Raw genomic sequence first — 23,565 nt, 5'->3', positions numbered from 1 at the left:
GATAATCCAGAACTATGAATTCAGTGGCTGATCAATTAAACCAATTGAGAATTGATTTCTGGTGGATAAAGAAAACCAGTCAACTCTTCTGGGACTACCAGGACTGGAGCTGAATAGCCCTTTGGCTCGCTGCCTAGTAGAAGCAAAACTTTAAAAATAACTTGGCTCAGCCGAATTATATAAAATTCACTAAATAATTTCAACTGAATTTTACAATTCTGTGAATCACAACCCCCTAATGCTTACCAATGATAGTTCTACAGTGTATGGCTGGTACGGTGTAGTACCGACTTCACTCGCTTAATCAGACACTCCCTATTTGACACAACTGCTGCAAATGTCACAGGCCTTAGACAGGAGACACACAGTGGTGTGGGGTAGAATACTGGGAAGGAGCACGGTGGTTCCACGTTCTCTACTCACAATGACCCTCAAGGCTTTGGTTGGTTGCTGACTGTTCACTATGCATCTATCTTCACCAAGGCTATAATTGAGTTGGTGGGTTAAAGTGCCTACATATATTATCCTTAGTAATTTAGCCCTGCACCAAGCAAACGCATCACTTTGTCATGCCAGTAACCCTCTTATGTTATTGTTGCTTTATTATCCCTATCCTTGTAAGCCCACATTATCATCAACATGGCTTAGTTTGATGCAGCTGATAATGACTGTCTGGGTCACTTTGCCGTCCTCCGCTGTAACAGTATCTGTTCTGAGCGGCGCAGATTGTAATCGGTCATCATGACCCTGCAAAGACTTTTGTGCGTCAGGCTTTCCGCTGGACCGCAGGCTTGAGGTGAATCTAGTTCTGGGGCTGCCTAGGTCACTTCAGTTTTGCTTGGTCATGAATGAACTGAGACCCACACAAACACATACATATATTAAACTGTCTCTGTTCTTTTCTTTCCTCTTCAGGCCCTGCAGCATGGATTCTTTGACTTTGAGTCGTTTGATGTGGATGAATACGAGCACTACGAGGTAATGATGACACGTTGACCTTGGACCTGCTCCAATAGTAAGCGTCCGCCCATCAGTTTAAACAGCAGAGCGTCTGTAAATCGCAAACGGCAGCACCCCTACAATGTTCACAATCCCACTTTGTTACGCTGCGCTCAACTGATGAGCTGACATGCACCTTTTTAATTTAATGAGAACGTCTTGTGTGAGTGACATCGGTTAGTTTGACCCGACTAGGCAAAATCGGGCAGAATATTGTCTACTGCTAAAGTGTGTGGCACATAGTCACAAAATGACTTTTTTTGATAATGTTGATGTTGCAGTCTAGCCTGGTCCCAGAGCTGTTTGTGCCATGGATTAACAATGACAATAGGAGTTGGCAAGGCGGTACAAACAGATCTGGGACCAGGCTAGTGGGAGCCATCAGTTTAGGTTGATACTGAAGATGGCTACTAACTGGCCAGCCTGGAAAGTCTGAATAAAGCATTTTGTGTTGAAGTAGAATTTTCAGTCAGAGCAAAATGTCCATATCCCTTGTCTTCTGGGCCCCTGTTGGATATGTTGAGTCCTCTCTCTCTCTCTCTCTCTCTCTCTCTCTCTCTCTCTCTCTGTTATAGCGAGTTGAAAATGGAGACTTCAACTGGATCGTGCCTGGGAAATTTCTGGCCTTCAGTGGACCCCATCCCAAAAGTAAAATAGAAAATGGTGAGACGAGTTTTGAATTCTCTCCGTGACCTTTTATGGACCCTTTTCTTTAAGAATCAACAGCCGTTCCAGAGTAATTTAATTCATTTAACCAATGAACCTTGACACGGTTCGGGTTTAGATTGGAGATTTAGGTAGACTTTCCCTATGCATCTGTTTTCCCTTGTCTGTTCTCCTCAGTAACAGCACAGTCATTGGAGTAGTAATAAGTTTAACAACAAACCAAAGATTGTACTTTTTGTCTTCACTGGCAGGTTTAGAATTAGTTGTCCTTACCTAGGTTTTACACAATTTAACTGACCTTAACCCCCCCCTAAACCAGGCTACCCTCTTCACGCTCCAGAAGCATACTTCCCCTACTTCCGACAGCACAACGTTACCTCGGTTGTCCGGCTCAACAAGAAGATCTACGATGCCCAGCGCTTCACGGATGCCGGCTTCGACCACTACGACCTGTTCTTTGTAGACGGCAGCACGCCAAGCGACATCATCACCCGCCGCTTCCTGCACATCTGCGAGAGCACCGACGGCGCCGTGGCCGTCCACTGCAAAGGTGCATGTGCGCGTGCGCACACACTGTGGTATATGTTGAGATAGTGGCTTGCCTTGCATATGGGGTCTGCACTATTTGGAATGTTTCCATTGTGTGGCTGGCAAGCTAAATCAAACGCACCTTACGTATTTTATGTCTGTTAAGAGGGATTTTATAGAGTTCACTCTTCATTGGAATGTTATTTGGCTGCCAAGTTGGCGGATCCAAGTTGATCAGTAATGTGAAACTCAACTGTATTCTTTGCCACCGAACGCAGGTCTGCAGGTCTTACATTAGGGGGCAGTGTTGTTCAACGTATGCCCCTTGTCAGGCGTATTACTTACCAGTGTTACCATAGTGCTCTAGTATTGCAGTGATACTGTACCTATGACTTATGTGGTAAAGCCTATGTTCCTAAAAGTCTTATTTATAGAACAAATCTGATGACATTATAAGGTCATCTCTGTCTCTTCCTCTCTTAGCTCATCTCTCCTTATCTCTCTTTTTATGTATCACTTTTATCTCTCTCTTGCTCTCTATCAATCAGCTGGCCTTGGGCGTACAGGCACTCTCATAGGCTGTTACCTGATGAAGCACTACCGCTTTACAGCAGCAGAGACCATTGCCTGGATCAGAGTCTGCCGACCAGGCTCCGTCATCGGCCCTCAGCAGCACTTCCTGGATGAGTACGTATTCCTTATGGCTGGTCCCAGATCATTTTCCTCTAGCTACTTGTCATTCATATACATTATAAGCCTTTGGAAGAGCAATTGTTTGAATTCGAGGTCGACCGATTATGATTTTTCAACGCCGATACCGATTATTGGAGGACCATGAAAGCTGATACCGATTAATCAGTCGTTTTTTTGTTTTTTTACATTTTGTAATAATGACCATTACAACAATACTGAATGAACACTTATTTAAACTTAATATAATACATCAATAAAATCAATTTAGCCTCAAGTAAATAATGAAACATGTTCAATTTTGTTTAAATAATGCAAAAATAAAGTGTTGGAGAAGAAAGTAAAAGTGCAATATGTTCCATGTAAAATATGTGCCATGTAAGAAAGCTAACGTTTCAGTTCCTTGCTCAGAACATGAGAACATATGAAAGCTGGTGGTTCCTTTTAACATGAGTCTTCAATATTCCCAGGTAAGAAGTTTTAGGTTGTAGTTATTATTGGAATTATAGGACTATTTCCCTCTCTACCATTTGTTTTTCATTAACCTTTGACTATTGGATGTTCTTATAGGCACTTTAGTATTTCCAGTGTAACAGTATAGCTTCCGTCCCTCTCCTCGCTCCTCCCTGGGCTCGAACCAGGAACACATCGACAATTAGCGCGCGCTAACTAGCTAGCCATTTCACTTCGGTTACACGAGCCTCATCTCGGGAGTTGATAGGCTTGAAGTCATAAACAGCGCAATGCTTGACGCACAACAAAGAGCTGCTGGCAAAACGCACGAAAGTGCTGTTTGAATTAATGTTTACACGCCTGCTTCTGCCTACCACCGCTCAGTCAGATACTTGTATGCTCAGTCAGATTATATGCAACGCAGGACACGCTAGATAATATCTAGTAATATCATCAACCATGTGTTGTTAACTAGTGCTTATGATTGTTTTTTATAAGATAAGTTTAATGCTAGCTAGCAACTTACCTTGGCTTACTGCATTCGCGTAAGTCCTTGTGGAGTGCAACGAGAGGGGCAGGTCGTTATTGCTTTGGGCTAGTTAAGGTTGCAAGAATGGATGCCCCGAGCTGACGAGGTGAAAATCTGTCGTTCTGCCCCTGAACAAGGCAGTTAACCCACTGTTCCTAGGCCGTCATTGAAAATAAGAATGTGTTCTTAACTGACTTGCCTAGTTAAATAAAGGTGTTTTTAAAAAAAATAAAAAAAAGTCAAATCTGCGCCCAAAAATACCAATTTCCGATTGTTATGAAAACTTGAAATCGGCCCTAATTAATCGGTCGACCTCTAGTTATAATCCACAGTTTCTCAAGCAAGCAACTGTCTTGACGGAGTCTTTGTGCCCTTGATTGGCTATTTGTCTTGTTCATTCAGAGTTTGTGAAACGTTTGTGCCTCAGGTTATGGCCTGATAACATGCTCGGCTGTAGATTTTGTCGGTGGAGAATTTGTAATTTTTCTTAAGTGTTCTTTAATCTTTATACCAGTTCATCCAAATGTGTTGGCTGATCACTTTTTTTTTTTCAACTTGCTGACTAAACCAGAAAGTCTGGCACTCGTGTGTGTTGTGAAGGGGGAAAACATACTCCTCCATGGGGGAGAGTCTAACAGGAAATGCAAGGACAGATGAAAGATCTTACACACATACCAGTAGGATGCTTTGGACAGCTTTTCAGGCTTGCTCAACTGCTGTTTTGTGGGAAGTGTGTTTTAAACAGTGCTCGGGACTTGTTCCCAGTCCGTCCATCATCTATGAAGCTGAACAGATTCCTGTCCTGGTTATCCACAGCTTGTTGTTGGTCCTAGTCTCTCCAAAGCTGTCTGCCATGTTCTGGGTGAACAAATGGGTAAAGATTAAATGGGGTAAATTGTTGGATAAATCTGTTCCCCCCCATTCAGCCCTTCAACAGCAGTTGTAGTATTATCTCTTAGCATCAATTCCATTGTCCTGGGATATAAACTGTCTATCTCTGGTCAGGCCACAAGTGACATGGTCTTATAGACTTAAACTGTCTGGGAAACGGAACCCCTCGCCAACCGCCAATGAAATTGCAGTGCGCCAAATACAAATCAACAGAAATCTCATAAATCAAATTTCTGAAACAAACAAGTATTAGGCACCATTTTAAAGATACAATCCTCGTTCATCCAGCCACAGTGTCAGATTTTCAAAAATGCTTTACAGCGAAAGCTCCACAAACGATTGTTAGGTCACCACCAAGTCACAGAAAAACCCAGCCATTTTTCCAGCCAAAGAGAGGAGTCACAAAAAGAGAAATTAATCACTAACCTTTGTTCTTCATCAGATGGCACTCATAGGACTTCATGTTACACAATACATGTATGTTTTGTTCGGTAAAGTTTATAGTTATATCCAAAAATCTCATTTTATATTGGAGTGTTATTTTCAGTAGTGTCAAAACATGCAGTGATTTTGCAGAGAGCCACACGAATTTACAGAAATACTCATAAATGTTGATGAAAATACATGTTATACATGGAAGTATAGAAACTTCTCCTTAATGAAACCGCTGTGTCAGATTTCAAAAAGACTTTACGGAAAAAGCATAATCTGAGTATGGTGCTCAAACCAGCCAAAATAAATATCCGCCATGTTGCGCAGCCAACATTAGTCAGAAATAGCATTTATAAATATTCACTTACCTTTGATCTTCATCAGAATGCACTCCCATTAATCCCAGTAAGACAAATGTTTGATTTGTTCCATAAAGTCCATAAATGATGTCCAAATAGCTTCTTTTGTTAGGGCATTTGGTAAACAAATCCAAACGCGCATTCAGGTCCAACCGAACGGCGGACGAAATGTTCAATAAGTTATATTACAGGTCGTAGAAACTTGTCAAACTAAGTATAGATTCAATCTTTAGGATGTTATCATAAATGTTCAATAATGTTCCAACCTGAGAATTCCATTGTCTGTAGAAAAGCAATGGAACGAGAGCTACCTCATGTGAAATGCTCGTAACTGAGAACGAGGCTGCTGCCAGACCCCTTAGTCAAACCGCTTTCATCCGGCCCCCCTTCACAGTAGAAGCCTGAAACAACATTCTAAAGACGGTTGACATCTAGTGGAAGCCTTAGGAAGTGCAAAATGACCCATATCCCACTGTGTATTTGATAGGGGCTGAGTTCAAAAACTACAAACCTCAGATTTCCCACGTCCTGTTTGGATTTTCTCTCAGGTTTTTGCCTGCCATATGAGTTCTGTTATACTCACAGACATCATTCAAAGAGTTTTAGAAACTTCAGAGTTTTCTATCCAATGCTACTAATAATATGCATAAATTAGCATCTGGGACTGAGTAGGAGGCAGTTTACTCTGGGCACACTATTAATCCAAAAGTGAAAATGCTGCCCCCTATCTTAAAGAAGTTAAGGTCACACGGTCGGTGAGTACATCCTAATGCTGCAACCTCTCTCCCTCCTCAACCCCCCAACACCTTTCCATATTTCTCTCCCTTTTTGTCTTCCGCTCATCACTCTCGCCGATCTGTTTCTGTCAGGAGGCAAGCAGCCATGTGGATGCAAGGAGACGTGCAGCGTTCGCAGCAGAAGCAGCCGAGGGGCGTGTCTCGCCTCACCTCCAGCATGGATGACCTCACCCTCAACCCCACCCACACCACCGGCCCTGGTGGCATCCTCAAGTCCCACAGCATCGACCGCCTCCAAGAGGTCAGTGCCACCCCACAACACTTCCCGGGGTCCTGTTTGTTAGGCACTAAAAGGAATAAAAACAAACTGAAACAGGGAGGGAGTATCTGAACTTGTCCAATAAGAAACACTTGTTTCACCATAATCAATACAACCCTGTATCCACTTTGGAATTTCCTAATTGTTTCAACCCTGTTTTTAATCTGTTATTTTCTGTTTGGCGCCTAATAACCCTGATGATGCCCCATTTCCCCGTGGATGTGAAACATCTGAGGCTACAGCTATTCCCCCCACTTTTGACTTAAAACCATTCTAGTGTTCCTTCTAGAATGTTCAATTATAGGTGGCCTGCTTCCCTTACCCTCACATACCCTTACCCTCTCTTGTTTGGAGCTGTAGCGTGGGATGACTAAGTATCGTCTACTCTTGTGGAGGCTGACTCGATTTCCCTAGGGTGTATAATTTCGTACCTAATGTAAACTTGGCAAAAACGTCCCATTTTCAGGACCCTGTCTTTCAAAGATAATTCATAAAAATTCAATTAACTTCACATATGTATTGTAAAGGGTTTAAATACTGTTTCCCATGCTTGTTCAATGAACCATAAACAATTGTGGAACATTGTTAAGACACTAACAGCTTACAGACGGTAGGTAATTAAAGTCACAGTTATGAAAACTTAGGACACTAAAGAGAACTTTCTACTGACTCTGAAAAACACCAAAAGAAATATGCCCAGGGTCCCTGCTCATCTGTGTGAATGTGCCTTAGGCATGCTGCAAGGAGGCATGAGGACTGCACATGTGGCCAGGGCAATACATTTCAATGTCCGTACTGTGAGACGCCTAAGACAGCGCTACAGGGAGACAGGACAGACAGCTGATCATCCTCGCAGTGGCAGACCACGTGTAACAACACCTGCACAGGATCGGTACACCTGAACATCACACCTGCGGAACAGGTACAGGATGGCAACAACAACAACTGCCCGAGTTACACCAGAAATGCACAATCCCTCCATCAGTGCTCAGACTGTCCGCAATAGGCTGAGAGAGGCTGGACTGAGGGCTTGTAGGCCTGATGTCTGGTGAGGACCTGTCTTACATCACCAGCAACAACGTCGTCTATGGGCACAAACCCACCGTCGCTTGACCAGACAGGACTGGCAAAAAGTGCTCTTCATTGATGAGTCACGGTTTTGTCTCACCGGGGGTGATGGTCGGATTCGAGTTTATCATTGAAGGAATGAGCGTTACACCAAGGCCTGTACTCTCGAGCGGGGTCAATTTGAAGGTGGAGGGTCCGTCATGGTCTGGGGCGGTGTGTCACAGCATCATCGGACTGAGCTTGTCGTCATTGCAGGCAATCTCAACGCTGTGCATTACAGGGAAGACATCCTCCTCCCTCATGTAGTACCCTTCCTGCAGGCTCATCCTGACCCTCCAGCATGACAATGCCACCAGCCATACTCCTCGTTCTGTGCGTGATTTCCTGCAAGACAGGAATGTCAATGTTCTGCCATGGCCAGCGAAGAGCCCGGATCTCAATCCCATTTAGCATGTCTGGGACCTGTTGGATCGCAGGGTGAGGGCTAGGACCGTTCCCCCCCAAAATTGTCCGGGAACTTGCAGGTGCCTTGGTGGAAGAGTGGGGTAACATCTCACAGCAAGAACTGGCAAATCTGGAGCAGTCCATGAGGTGGAGATGCACTGCAGTACTTAATGCAGCTGGTGGCCACACGAGATACTGACATACTTTTGAACTCCCCCTTTGTTCAGGGACACATTATTCAATTTCTATTAGTCACATGTCTGTGGAACTTGTTCCGTTTGTCTCATTTGCTGAATCTTGTTATGTTCATACAAATACACAAGTTAAGTTTGCTGGGGAAAAAACACAGTTGACAGTCAATGTTTCTTTTTTTGCTGAGTTTATTTATCAAACCAGCACTAGACATACTATAGGGGTGGGAGAGCTATTTACGTAGACAGCTGTTCTTATACACAAAACACGGCTATGTTCTGCTTTGTTTCATCGTGATCTACTGTACATGCTTCGGCGCATATCTTACGGGTTCATGCGTTCTCTCCACAGAACGACTACATTGGAGAAAATGGGCTCTGCATGACCCAAGGAGATAAACTGCGTGCCTTAAAGGGCCGGCGCCAGCCCAGGTCTGCCACAACGGGAGCCCTAAGGTAAGAATTGCCATGGATACCTCAAACTTCACCTTTAAGATCCTCCCATCTTATTAGTTGGCACCTTTTTGAGATCTCAGGTGAGGAATTCAGCCTTTACTCCCTTAGCAGTATAGTTTTCCACATGTTGATGAACTCCGTCCTCTGCACTACGGAAAGTAATGCATATTTAAGGTTATAACCCACAGGAAAAAATTCTGGGCAGCATGAAAACCACCTCGCGGGCAGACAGTTGTAAACTGTGGAATGATTTGAATTTCTGTCTAGCTCCGTCTTCTAGCTCAGTGGTTCCCAACCGAGGAACTCTCAGGTGTGCCGTGAAACTTTTCCTTATCGTGATGATTTCTTACTTTATACCACAGCCTCTTGCTATAGAAAGAAACAACATGGCTTTGTCTGTGGTTTCACCTTTTATAATGAAGAAAACTGCTTGTCTCTAGCATAAACTGTTAAAACTAAAGACTTATTTTACCTGACCTAAAACAAAATAAATTCTGGCGAACATTTCAGGACACTCTTGAAGAGGTACACGCATTAACCATTAAGAGTAAGGAACTATGAAAACTATGAAAATATTTCAAATGAACCGTATTAAATCTATAAAAAAAACGAAATAAATAAATTGGGACATTTTAGGTGTACTGCAGAATTTCATATCGCGTCAAGGTGGGCCACAGTTCAAAAAAGATGTGGGAGATGTGGGATCACTGTTCTAGCAAGTAAGACAGTCTGTTGCTCTGATCTGATTCGGGGCTCAGGTTTCCATGGTTATCTAGCTGAAATAATACAGGCCCTGCCAGGCAGAGCAGAATTTTCCGGATAATGGCTCTGTTTCATGTTGGGGTTTCTGTTGAAAAATACTCAATTTGGTTTTCCTCTAGAAAGTCACTTTTTAAGCTTTCGTTTTAGTCATGTAGCCTAATGGATGCTCTCTTCCAAAATGACTTAGTAATCACTACTTTCCCCATACCCTGTGCTCTAAGTAAATATATACGTGTGCAAACATGCTGCCTTTGGACGTGTGAACCCTCCATCTTTGTGTCTCTTTGTTTTTCAGACTTGAAGACATGAAAATGCACACCAGGTCACCGTCCCAACCTTTTAGGTACCATTACAATAGTGTTGATTTTGCTGTTTGTCTGTTTGCCCAGTTTTCACTCACACAGATTGAACTGCTGTCACAAAACACAATTCAGTCTCATCAATATAAGTGGCATTAACATCTCGCTCTCGAGTCATTCAATTCAGTGCAAAGTAAAGCACAACTCAACTCAAGCTGGAACTATGCTACATCCAGCACAGTGGTAGTCCTTGATGGTATTTTTGGCCTTCCTGTGACTTTGGGTGCTGTAGGTGTCCTGGAGGGCAGGTAGTTTGCTCCTAGTGATGCGTTGTGTGGACAGCACCATCCTCTGGAGGGCACTGCGGTTGTTGGCGGTGCAGTTGCCTTACCAGTGATACAGCCAGACAGGATGCTCTCAATTGTGCATCTGTAAAAGTTTTTCAGGGATTTAGGTGACGAGTCATATTTCTGTTGTGCCTTCACCACACTGTCTGTGTGGGTGGATCATTTCAGTTTCTCAGTGATGTGTACACCGAGTAACTTTTTAAGGTGCTGCTGACAGAGGGGGCTGCCTCGCTTCTGGTTCTTAGGAAACTTTGCAGTATTTATTTATTTTCTGTATTATTTCTTACGTTGTTAGCCCAGAAAATGTTGTTATTACATACAGCTGGTAAGAAATGTTGGATATCAGAGCGGCGGTAACTCACCAGCACAACCAGAAATACGACTTTCCTGAAGCAGATCCTTTGTTCGCACCACCCTGGGCAATTGAACTGATTCCAGAGGCCGACCCAAAACAACGCTGGCGGAAAAGGGGTACTAGGAGTGGTCTTCTGGCACGACTTAGGTGTGCACACCACCCACTGCTTCCGAAGTATATTACTCGCTAATGTTCAGTCCCTGGATAACTAAGTTGACAAGATCAGGGCAAGAGTTTCTTTCCAGAGAGACATCAGGGGTTGTAACATACTCTGTTTCATGGAAACATGGCTCTCGGGATATACTATTGGAGTCGGTTCAGCCATCTGGATTCTCAGTTCATCGCGCCGACAGGAATAAACATCTCTCCGGGAAGAAGGGCGGGGGTGTGCGTTTCACGATTAACGGCTCATGGTGTAATTGTGATAACATACAGGAACTCAAGTCCTTTTGTTCACCCGACCTAGAATACCTCATAATCAAATGCCGACCATATTACCGTCCAAGAGAATTTACTTTGATTTATAGTCACGGCTGTGTACACCTTCCCTCATTCCGATACCATGATGGCCCTCAAGGAATTTCACTGGACTTTATGCAAACTGGAAACCATATAGCCTGACGCTGCATTTGTTGTAGCTGTGGATTTTAACAAAGCAAATTTGAGGAAAAGGCTGCCTAAATTCTATCAGCATATCGACTGTAGTACTAGCGCTGATAAAACACTCGACCACTGTTACTCCAACTTCCAGGATGCATACAAGGCCCTCCCCGCCCTACTTTTGGCAAATCTGACCACGAACCCATTTTGCTACTCCCTTCCTATAGGCAGAAACTCAACAGGAAGTACCCGTTCTAAGAACTATTCAACGCTGGTTTGACCAAACGGAATCCACGCTTCAAGATGGTTTTGACTGGGATATGTTCCGGGTAGTTTCTGATAATAATAATGTTGACGAATTCACTGAAACGGTAACTGAGTTTATCAGGAAATGTATAGGAGATGTTGTACCCACGGGGATTATTAAAACCTACCCTAACCAGATCATCAAGGACAACACCCACCCGAGCCACCCGCTATCATCCAGAAGGCGAGGTCAGTAAAGGTGCTTCAAAGCTGGGACCGAGAGACTGAAAAACAGGTTTTATCTCAAGGCCATCCGACTGTTAAATAGCCATCACTAGCACAGAGAGGCTGCTGTCTAAATACACGGACTTCATTGGCCACTTTAATAATGTCTCTTTAATGTTTACGTATCTTACATATCACTTTAATGTTACTCATTTTTATTTAACTAGGCAAGTCAGTTAAGAACACATTCTTATTTTCAATGACTGCCTAGGAACAGTGGGTTAACTGCCTGTTCAGGGGCAGAACGACAGATTCTGTACCTTGTAAGCTCGGTGATTTGAACTTGCAGCCTTCCCGTTACTAGTTCAACGCTCTAACCACTAGGCTACCCTGCCGCCCCTCATCTCCTATGTATATGCTGTATTTTACACTATTCTACTGTATGTTAGTCTATGCCGCTCTGACATTGCTCGTCCATATATTTATATATTCTTAATTCCATTCCTTACTTAGATTTGTGTGTATTGGGTATATGTTGTGCAATTGTTAGATATTGCTGCACTGTCATCTAGACGCACAAACATTTCACTACATCCGCAATAACATCTGCTAAGCACGTGTATGGGACCGATTTTGATTTAGAGGAGAGGCGGCTTGGAGTGTGAAAAGAGGGGATGGAAATTGAACTCCCTCTTTTGTGCTAGAGTACGGCCCTTAATAAGTGTTCCTCAAAGAGGAGCGAGTGAAGAGTGCCCTTAGACAGCTCTCTCCTCCCACTACTTTAGCCATCTTCCTTTCATCTACTCAAAGGTGTGTGTGTCCGTGTGTGTGTCACTGAAAGGCAGAGGCTACTCAGGCTAGCACATCTCTAATTGTTGTACTCTCCTGAAATAAGAGAGTCCTTCAGCCCAGTACAGACTGATAGTTCACGGATGACCATGAGCAGCAAAGACCGACTGCTTTTATGAAGGAGCTGGGAGTGATGCCTCGAACCAGCTTTTTTTTTCTGTCTCCTATTATCTCATTCATTCCCACTCCCTTCACACTTGAAATATATTATACTAATATCGAAGATTCAACTATGGCGCTGTTCACTCGCCTTACCTAAAAAAATGTTTTACATTTTACCTTTATTTAACTAGGCAAGTCAGTTAAGAACAAATTCTTATTTTCAATGACAGCCTAGGAACAGTGGGTTAACTGCCTGTTCAGGGGCAGAACGACAGATTTGTACCTTGTCAGCTCGGGGGTTTGAACTTGCAACCTTCCGGTTACTAGTCCAACGCTCTAACCACTAGGCTACCCTGCCGCCCCAAATAAATAGTCCTTCAGATACCGTTCCTTAATGTTGTCTAGTGTTACTGGGTACATCTTTCCCTGGATGTCGTCATTGAAGTCTTGCCCATACGCTGTTTGTTTATAAAATTGGGATTTGTACTGTAGGTCCTTAATGTCTTTAAGGGGTGTACACTATCCTTTAAGGGGTGTACCCGACAAGATCATGTTTTCTACGTGTGTAGTAGAAGACACTATTGTGTATGTTGGCAAAAGTTGTTACTTCTGTTAACTGCTGTTACATTTGTTACTCCACCTCACAATATGGATGTCCAAATCATCTTTTTCTTTCTTTCTCTCTCCCAGCAGGATGAACCTCGGAGTGGGCACTCAGGGCACCATCTCCCCTCTCAAGTCCTCCAAAGTCCCATCATCCTCTGCTTCGGCCAGCGCTAAGAGAATCGGCAGCAGCTCCTCTTCGGCATCCAACCTCAAGAGGTGAGCCTACACCCCCCTAAACACCCCTCCCCGGAAACTTCTTACCTTTTACTCCTTTTTTATTTTATTTTTTATCTAAACACTTCTTTCTTTCTTCCCTTTTCATCCTGTGTAGCCTCCCATCCCTCCATTTATCCACGTACCCTTTCTCTTGCCTCCTGTAGATTGGTTTATTCTATAGCCTTTCTCTCTTCCCCCTCTTGCTCTTTCTTGTCATATCTTTCTTGGCTGTCTCAGTCCCCTGGTTGTGTTTCTGCCTGTCTGTGACTAACCAATGCCCTGAGAACCAGTGGAAGGATATGCAGGGCAGAACAGTGTGTGTGGGGGGCTCGCTAGACCGATTCACATAGAGGGTTGATGTGCTGCAGGCAGTGCGCTTTCCCAACAGACTGAATCTAAATCCCCCGCATTTTGCTGTGCAAGAGACCGGCACAGGCAGATACACACAACGAGAAAATATGCATCATCAACCTCTTCCCCCTTGAGCACTACCTGATCTACTTTGCTCTGTGGAGGATTTGTGAATGTTTCTTTTTCTATTCTACTGCGTGATATAACTGTGAATGTGTAGGTAGGTAGCCATGGCAATGAGAACTCCAGATTCCTTCCCCCCCGGTGAATCTGGCAAAATGCCTGCAGTGCCGAAGGTGTGCGTTACACTAACATGGGGTAGTCGGGCTCCTGTATCAGACTGCACGTTGACAATATAGATTGTCTATGTCTGACTCAATCCCCTATTCCACTGTTAGCTGATTGTATAAACCAGTTGTGTGTTAATCAGTCTCCTATCAGAGCCAATGTACCCAAAGGCAGCTGCCCTGTCCTTAGCCTGTGAAAGCAAAGGCAGTGGCTATCCCCTTGTCATTGTGTTTGTTTGGGGTGTGTCCCTGTGTATTTACATGTTCCCACTCCTGCTACCTTTCCCTCCATATATTTGTCCACCCGCCCACACATCTCAGCTCCTCCATCAACTCCAGGCTAGCCAGCTCCCTAGGCAACCTGTATGCAGCCAACGGCGGTGAGGACAATAAGAAGCTGCCTTTCGCTCCCACTTCATCACCACCCTCCTCTCCCCCCTCGTCCATCGTCACCATCACTCCATCGGGCCGGACGGCTCCTGGTCCCTGCTACGTGGCTAACGGCACGCGTGGCACCAATTACCACCACCACGAGGCCAACAACAATCAGTATAATTCCTCCCCCGCCGGGATCTTCAGCCACGGTGGCCTCGCGGGGGCCCCACACCACGCTGCAGGCAGGCTGGGGCCCAGGCCTGAGGATTATGGCCCCTACAGATCCCAAAAGGGGGGCTACTCCGGCCTGAGTGGACCCTCTGGCCGCTACCTCAGTCGCTCAATCCCTGTAAGTGTGTGTGCTCACCACCTGAAAAAACAAAACTCAAACAGTAGCATCTTTTTGGTATTTCCACTGTGACCCTTTTTTGACCTCTTGTGTTTCACCTCTGCACTTGTCCGTCAAACACGAGTTTCCTTCCTTTTTGTGTGGATGTTGTCTTGTTATGATCGTAGCCAGTCGTCCTCTTCCTGCTGCTGCTGTAGCTTCTCCGCTGTCTGTGTGTTTAACTCTCTGGTGGCTCCACTGAACTCTATTCCTTGTCTGTTGTCTTCATGGTGCTGAATAAGGACCTACAATGGCTTAGTTCCACTCTAAATGCCTACTTCATACATACCAACTACGGCTATTAGGCCATTTCACACCAGCCACCCATCTAGAGTTGAAAGCATTTACTGGAACATTTGGGCAGAACCCTAATTAGTGTTATGAACAATGAAGTTCCTCTTCCATTGTGTATTGGTGGGGAGACATTTAGCTAATTCACTCTGTTCTTTCCTAACCTGTTAAATGGGGATTTTGGCAATGTGGCCCTTTATCTACTTACCCAGAACTTGTGGATAAAAATTGTATGTCTCTGCCCGCAGTTGATGGAAGTTGCTAAATAACGCTAGCACAATTGCTAACTAGCATTAGCACACGCTAGTTAGCATTAACCTCTAACTTCCTTCATACTGGACACAGACATAAGAAAGGTGTACATGAGTTCATCAGACTCTGGTGAAGTAGATACCAAATCCCAAACTATCCTTTTCTTATTCACCTCTATTGAGTGTATCCTAGCATCACATACCAATTAAAAATAATAAAGCTCTGCAACAGAAAAAACACAACTGGAAATGGCTTTAACGACTAACCAGGTTGAATCTGTGTAAACAAAGGGCCTTTGTGCACTGGCCTCATTGGCTGTGGCAACAGTCATGTGATTCCTCCTGGAATCACATGTGGTTGGGTGATTGGCTGGATGTCAACAAGGTTCCTTCAGGTTTCTGGCTTTAACATAAGGAAATGTAATAACTGAGACATCAAACAACACTTTTTAAACATGACACTAACTTCTAACACGTGCTGCTGTTCGGTAGATGCAAGGGGAGCGCAATTACACTGGATCTGTGTGACTGCAAGCTTAGTGTGGCCAAATGTTTTTGTGTCCCCCCTCGACAGTGTTCCACAGGGATGCTGGCTCATGTTGACTCCAATGCTTCCCGCAGTTGTCAAGTTGGCTGGATGTCCTTTGGGTGGTGGACCATTCTTGATACACACGGGAAACTGTTGAGTGTGAAAAACACAGCAGCGTTGCAGTTCTTGACACAAGCCCCTGTGCCTGACAGCTGCTACCATACCCTGTTCAAAGGCACTTAAATCTTCTTTCTTGCCCATTCACCCTCTGAATGGCACACACGATCCATGTATCAATTGGTTAAGGGCTTGTGAGTAAGCATTTCACAGTATGGTCTACACCTGTTGTATTTGGCACATGTGACAAATAAAATTTGATTTGTCTCCAGGCTTAAAAATCCTTCTTTAACCAGTCTCCTCCCCTTCATCTACACTGGTTGAAGTGGATTTTAATGGTTGACATCAATAAGGGATCATAGCTTTCACCTGGACAGTCTGTCATGGAAAGAGACGGTGTTCCTAATGTTTTGTACAACGTGCAAATTCTAAATGATGTTATCCATTTGTAGAAGCTATTATTGGAGTAAAGCGCATTCATCCATCCCTCAGAAGGAAGCATCTCTCTAGGGACATCCTAACCTCCCTTCCAAAAAGCAGTTGTTAGTTGTGGTCGAGTGCCAGACTCATATTGTAGAGCTCACTCATTTCCTGAGAGGCGAGTCCAGTAATCCACCTCCTTCCTTTACCATGAACTCATGGAGGCCTTTCATAGGCCCTGACCACGAGGGACTGACATCTGAGGCTAGTTCCCGGAACTTCCCACACTTGCGCCAGCAACGCCAGTGCCAGAATTCTCACCCAATGCTTCTTAGCCAACCTAGATTGTTGCACCGTTATCATTCATTTAACAGTTTAGAATTGACTGGCTCAAAACTTGCTACTCTTGCACAGATATCAAGTTAATTCACATTCAATCACCTTGCCTATGCCTACTAAATAAGTAAAGGATAGATGAATTAAAGAATAATATCTTACAATATACTCCCCTCACCCTTCCTAGGTGATGGTAACACACATACCATACTAGCAGCCACAACCACCAGCCCACAAACAGTGTGAAAAGAAGGTAACAAGTGATGTGACATACAGTGCTTATGACAGTGGTGGAAAAAGTACCCAATTGTCATGCTTGAGTAAAAGTGAAGATGCCTTTAATAGAAAATGACTCAAATAAAACTGAGTCACCCAGTAAAATACTACTTGAGTAAAAGTTAGTATTTGGGTTTTAAATATACTTAAGTACAGTGTATTCAGACCTGTTGACTTTTTCCAAATGTTACGTTACAGCATTATTCTAAAATGTATTAAATAAAAAATATGTTAATCAATCTACACGCAATACCCCATAGTGACAAAGCGAAAAGTTTGTTTTCATTTTTGCAAATGTATTAAAAATAAAAAACATACCTTATTTACTTAAGTATTCAGACCCTTTGCTAAGAGACTTGAAATTGAGCTTGTGCATCCTATTGCCATTGATCATCCTTGAGATGTTTCTACATCTTGATTGGAGTCCACCTGTGGTAAATTCAATTAATTGGACATGATTTGGATGGGCACACACCTGCCTACACAAGGTCCCACAGTTGACAGTGCGTGTCAGCGCAAAAACGAAGCCATGAGGTCGAGGGAATTGTCTGTAAGAGCTCAGAGACAGGATTGTGTCGAGGCACAGATCTGGGGAAGGATACCAAAAGATATCTGCAGCATTGAAGGTCCCCAAGAACACAGTGGCCTCCATCATTCTTAAATGGAAGAAGTTTGGAACCACCAAGACTCTTAGAGCTGCCCGGCTACCCGGCCAAACTGAGCAATCGGGGGAGAAGGGCCTTGGTCAGGGAGGTGACTAAGAACCCAATGGTCAATTTAACAGAGCTCCAGAGTTCCTCTGTGGAGTTGGGAGAACCTTCCAGAAGGACAACCATCTCTGCAGCCCTCCACCAATCATGCCTTAATGGTAGAGTGGGCAGACGATGCCACGCCTCAGTAAAAGGCACATGACAGCTCGATTTGGAGTTTGCCGAAAACCACCTAAAGGACTCTTACTATGAGAAACAAGATTCTGTTGTGGGGATGTTTTTCAGCGCTAGTGACTGGGAGACTAGTCAGGATCGAGGGAAAGCTGAACGGAGTCAAGTACAGAGCAATCCTTGATGAAGACCTGCTCCAGAGAACTCAGGACCTCCGACTGGGGTGAAGGCTCATCTTCCAACAGGACAATGATCCTAAGCACGCAGCCAAGACAACGCAGGAGTGGCTTCGGGACAAGTCTCTGAATGTCCTTGAGTTGCCCAGCCAAGGCCTGGAGCCCGATTGGACATCTCTTGAGGGAGCTGAAAATAGCTGTGCAGCGATGCTCCCCATCCAACCTGACAGAGCTTGAGAGGATTTGCATAGAAGAATGGGAGATACGCTCCAATTACAGGTGTGCCAAGCTTGTAGCGTCATATCCAAGAAAACCCGAGGCTGTAGTCGCTGCCAAAGGTGCTTCAACAAAGTACTGAGTTAAAGGGTCTGAACACTTACGTAAATGTGATATTTCAGTTTTTTTTAATACATTTTCAAAATGTCTTAACCTGTTTTTGCTTTGTTATTATGGGGTATTGTGTAGATGAGGGGGAAAATGTTTTAGAATAAGGCTGTAATGTAACAAAGTCAAGGGTTCTGAATACTTTCCAAATGCACTATATCAGAAGTAAAAGTAATTGCTAAAAATATACTTGAGTATCTAAAGTAAATTATTATTTTAATGTTTTTTTATGTACAGAGAGCCAGGGTCACACTCCATCACACATAATTTACAAAGAAGCATGTATGTTTAGTGAGTCCACCAGATCAGAGGCAGTAGGGATGACCAGTAATATTCTCTTGATGCGTGAATTGGACTATTTTCCTGTCCTGCTAAGCATTCAAAATGTAACCAATACATTTTCCCTGACACCCAAAAGTATGTAAAAACTACACTATTTTCTTTAGGAATGAAGTAAAGAGTTTTTACTCTTTTTTTTTTTTAATTTTTTTTTAACTTAAATACTTTACATCACTGCAGAGGGGGGTGGTTGAGAATGGAGAATATTGTATTAATGTCTTCTTGTTTTGCCAGTCAGTGGAGTTGTTCCTTTGTCAGAATTCTAATACCCTATCAGAATCCCATGTCCTTCCACAATTCATCTCATCCCCATCTGTTTGCCAGTCCTGCTAATTCCTGCTCTCTACCTCCGCAGCTTCCTACTCTTGCCCACACACAGACACCCTGTCTGTCTTGTCCACCATAAATCTATTTATTCGTCCAGGAAAATGCATTTGGCATTTAAATTGTCTATTTTAATGGCTTTTCTATACCTTTGTAACCAACCGTTCAAGTGTAACCTGTTAGGAATAGAATATTTCACACAGGCTTGTTAGATAACAACCTTCACCCTTTAAAAAAAATGTTTTTGTCGTCAACACTTGAACAATTAGATGCAGTGATTTGCTTTTCTATTTGCATCAGAGCCAGAGGCCGTGTTATAATCCACTGTGATTCACTGTCATATTTTGTCTCTGTCTCCCCTCCATCTCTTGCAGTCCCTTCAATCTGAATATGTTCAATACTAAATCGGTGGTTCTGCGTTGACCAAGACCGGACAGACACCTTGACACTGGACCTCTGACCTGGATGGGATGGGTCTCCCACCCCCTTTTTTTCTCTCGCAATATCTCCCCCACTCTCTCCCACATACTGAAAGGAAAATTAATAAACCGTGGCATCTGAATGGGTGTGGTCTTTGGAGACGGGCACTTCGACAGCCACAAACTCCCAAGGGCTCATGGAACTTTGAGTTTTGGGCTTCTTCTGTCAGCCTCGATCGGCCTCGATCCACCCTAACTGCAGTCACTGTTTGGATAATGCTTACAAAGGGCAACAAAAAAAAAAAAATTCTGGCGAGCTATGATTAGGCTTGGCCAGACTGACTATGTGAGTGCTCTTTCTTTAAAGCTGAGATCTGGCCATATAGACTTTCCTGTATCACATATCTGTTTTCTTTTATATGTTTGTGCTAATACTGTGTACACGACTTGTACTGGGGGGGGGGAATAGTTAAAAATAATAATGATTTTAGATGAGGTTTTTATACATGAAATATGACAATTTTGTTGCCTGGATAAAGAAATGTTTATTTAGAAGTGGTTTAAAGAACATGTTTTGGTTTATGACAATTCTATTTTTGTCTCTGAGTGTAACTACTTCACTAACCAATATATCTAGATGAAAATATGTGAGATTAATGGAGAGACGACTTACGGTATTTTGCGAGCCGTGTTCCTTATCAACAAAGTATTTACAGGACCAGGCTCAGGGTAAAGTGCTCTCCTATTTACGATTGTGTTTTGTGCGTGGGTGGGGGTGTACGTGTACGTGTGCATGTAGTAGCATGTACGTACCATAGACTATGAGAATATGTGCCCATGTGAACACGTGTGCATGAAAGAGATTGAGTGGTGACCGTGTGTGTAGGGGGTTGTCTAGAGATCATGTTTGCAGTCCTCTGGTGATGGGCTCTAGAGAAGAGATGTGAATGGAAGAGAATTACATATAGGGAAGAAATGAATGCTGTTCACTATTCTAAAAAATATTTTTTTGTTTTTGATTAAGTCAATTCAATTGACTGGTGGGTTTTGGTACCCCATTTTCAATTGGAACTAATAAATGATGTTCTCTGTTGCAAGCCTACAGGAGATTTGCATATCAATGGGACAACTATAGGATAAATACTAAAGTCATACCTGCAACCAGTGTTGTGTAGGCCTTGTGACTATGTACTGTATGTTTAGCATGACGAACCAAAAGGATGATTCAAACCGTGGTCATTACTAGAGGAAATTTGAGTTGTTGTGTTGGACCGACACCACCCACAACACAAGCCTCCGTCCCTACAGTATACTGTTCATGCCAGGCAGCTCAGCAACCCTCTCCACAGGCACAGGATCCCACTGCAATCATGCTCTTTTTAATGGGAAAATGTTTGATTTTCAGTGTTATTCGACACTCATTGACTCGCTGTAGATTATGAAACTTGATTTCGTGGCAGCCTATTTTTAAACGCGCACACACACACCCGACTGTAGAACCAATTATGTTCGTTGTTTTATAGTTCAAGGCGCAGTGGAAGTTCATTGCTATTACTGAAATATTTCCATGTTGTGTGGCGTGTTTGTGTTGAATGTAAAAACAAGAGACTGTTTTTCCTGGCTTGTGTGTATTATAATTAGTTCTGCTTGTAGATGGAGAGAACTTTTCAGCTTTGCAGGTAGAGGTTCCTAAAAAAAAAAAACTGAAAAGCACAACTGTCCCCCCCCAAAATGCTTTCTTTGGAATGTAATGCTGGATGTCATTGGGTGCACAATGCAGCGGTCATTATCAAAGCTGGTTTTCTACCAATGAGTATGGCCTACGATGGCCCAACTAAGTACATTTTCTGTTGGACCTTGTAACAATAGATCCATATATTTGGATGCTTATTTTTTTATTTTATGTCATTTAATATTGAAGTTGATTTGGGGGAGAGAAAAAAAATGGATACAGAAGCATTTGTTTATCACTGATATCACTGATCATTTTTGTTATTATTTTAGACCTCTGTACATTCCTGGCAGTGAAATTATTTTGTTTCAAAATGGGAGAATCTTAATGCAGGTGTTCTACCTCCATGAAATGTACAATTTTAATAGCAAAGTTCTTACATGCATATATTTTTTCAAGCAGTATGTAAAGAAAATGTTATAACTGTAGATCAGTAAGCATACTAAAATGCAAATGTCTCTACTGTATGTACACAGAACAAAAATATAAACGCAACATTTTAAAAGATTTTACTGAGTTCATTTAAGGAAATCAGTCAATTAAAATAATTGCATTAGGCCCTAATCTATGGATTTCACATGACTGGGGATACAGATATGCATCTGTTGGCCACAGATACTGTACTTTAAAAAATAGGTAGTGCTGTGGACCAGGGGGAAAAAACAGTGTGACCACCAGTTCCACTCCTCTTCAATGGCTTGGCTGTGCGAAGTTGCTGGATATTGGCAGGAACTGGAACATGCTGTCGTACATATCGATCCAGTGCATCCCAAAAGTGCTCAATGGGTGACATATCTGGTGAGTATGCAGGCCTTGGAAGAACTGGGACATTTTCAGCTTCCTGGAATTGTGTACAGAACCTAGCGACATAGGGCCATGCATTGTCATGCGGAAACATGAGGTGATGGCGGCGAATGAATGGCATAACAATGGCCCTCAGTATCTCGTCACAGTATGTCTGTGCGTTCAAATTGCCATTGATAAAATGTAATTGTGTTCATTGTCCATAGCTTATGCCTGCCCATACCATAATCGCACAACCATCATGTGGCACTCTGCTCACAATGTTGACATCAGCAAACCGCTCACCCACACGATTCCATACTCGCTGTCTGCCATCTGCCCGGTACAGTTGAAACTGTGATTTCAGCCATGAAGAGCACACTTCTCCAGCATGCCAGTGGCTATTGAAGGTCACCATTTGCCAACTGAAGTCGGTTACGACGCTGTACTGCAGTCGGGTCAAGACCCTGGTGAGGACGACAAGCACGCAGATAAGCTTCACTGAGACGGTTTGTGCCAAAATTCTTTGGTTGTGCAAACCCACAGTTTCATTAGACGATCCCGCAGGTGAAGAAGCCAGATGTGTAGGTCCTGGGATGGCGTGGTTACACGTGGTCTGCGGTTGGATATACGGCCATATTCTCTAAAATGGGGTTGGAGGTGGCTTATGGTAGAGAAAATGAACATTCAATTCACTAACTGATGGACATTCCTGCTGTCAGCATGCCAATTGGCATGCGTTGTGTGACACAACGGCATATTTTAGTGTTCCCAGCACAAGGTGCACCTGTGTAATGACCACGCTGTTTCATCAGCTTCTTGATATGCCCCACCTGTCAGGTGGATGGATTATCTTGGCAAAGGAGAATTGCTCGCTGAGGGATGTAAACAAATGTGTGCATAAAACTTGAGCAAAATACATTTTTGTGCATATAGCACATTTCTGGTATCTTTTTGTTTCAGCTCATTAAAATGGGACCAATACTTAACATATTGCGTTGTATAATTTTTGTTCAGTGTATATATTTTACATTTACAGTTAATGCAGGTTTCTAAAGTAAGTAACAAAATAAAAACACATTTTAAAGATTCTTGTCTCTGTAAATTATTTATTCTACTTGATTTTTTTTCTCTTCAGAACTCGCCATCTTGACAGAGGAATACATTTGTATTTTAAGGAAGGAAGGAACACTAGCTCCGACTGATTCTGGTTGTCTTGGTTTCACAGCTGTATATCCTTTCAGCTGTCAAACAGTTGAATAATTTGTTTGAAAATGCTTTTTTTTTTAATAGCACACTTATTTCAAATGACTACCTAGGCACATCAACTCAGAGCCTTCTATTGCAATAAAGGGCTCTGCATAATCTTTACTTAGGCAGGGTAGTTCACCTGAATTTCTTATCTTGAAAGAGATTGGAAACAGCCAGAGACAATTGTTATCTTTCGATGACCAAATACAAAAGTGTAAAATATTACACGAAGAAACTAACTTTTTGGAAGAAGTGTTTCTAGTCTAACTATATTCTCCATATGTGT

The 23,565-nt window shown here is 43.1% G+C and overlaps 1 protein-coding gene across 7 annotated transcripts in view; it reads left to right on the top strand.

Annotated features, from left to right (window-relative positions):
- LOC112250703 (dual specificity protein phosphatase CDC14AB-like) overlaps positions 1 to 23,117 on the top strand; it is a 45,931-nt gene extending 22,814 nt beyond the window's left edge. For 3 of the 7 annotated variants that reach the window (XM_042322011.1, XM_042322013.1, XM_042322009.1), the window contains 10 exons: positions 916 to 978; positions 1,575 to 1,662; positions 1,985 to 2,215; positions 2,742 to 2,880; positions 6,417 to 6,585; positions 8,659 to 8,762; positions 9,820 to 9,867; positions 13,238 to 13,369; positions 14,329 to 14,731; positions 19,469 to 23,117. In XM_042322011.1, coding sequence (XP_042177945.1) covers positions 916 to 978; positions 1,575 to 1,662; positions 1,985 to 2,215; positions 2,742 to 2,880; positions 6,417 to 6,585; positions 8,659 to 8,762; positions 9,820 to 9,867; positions 13,238 to 13,369; positions 14,329 to 14,731; positions 19,469 to 19,498 — 1,407 coding nt within the window. In that variant the 3' untranslated portion in view covers positions 19,499 to 23,117. The other 4 variants (XM_042322010.1, XM_042322012.1, XM_024421066.2 and 1 more) reach the window with 4 other exon arrangements.
- Positions 23,118 to 23,565: the final 448 nt, after the last annotated feature.

This window comes from Oncorhynchus tshawytscha, linkage group LG05 (assembly GCF_018296145.1).
Source record: "Oncorhynchus tshawytscha isolate Ot180627B linkage group LG05, Otsh_v2.0, whole genome shotgun sequence".
Taxonomy (NCBI): Eukaryota; Metazoa; Chordata; class Actinopteri; order Salmoniformes; family Salmonidae; genus Oncorhynchus; species Oncorhynchus tshawytscha.
This window is presented reverse-complemented; position numbering and strand designations above follow the sequence as displayed.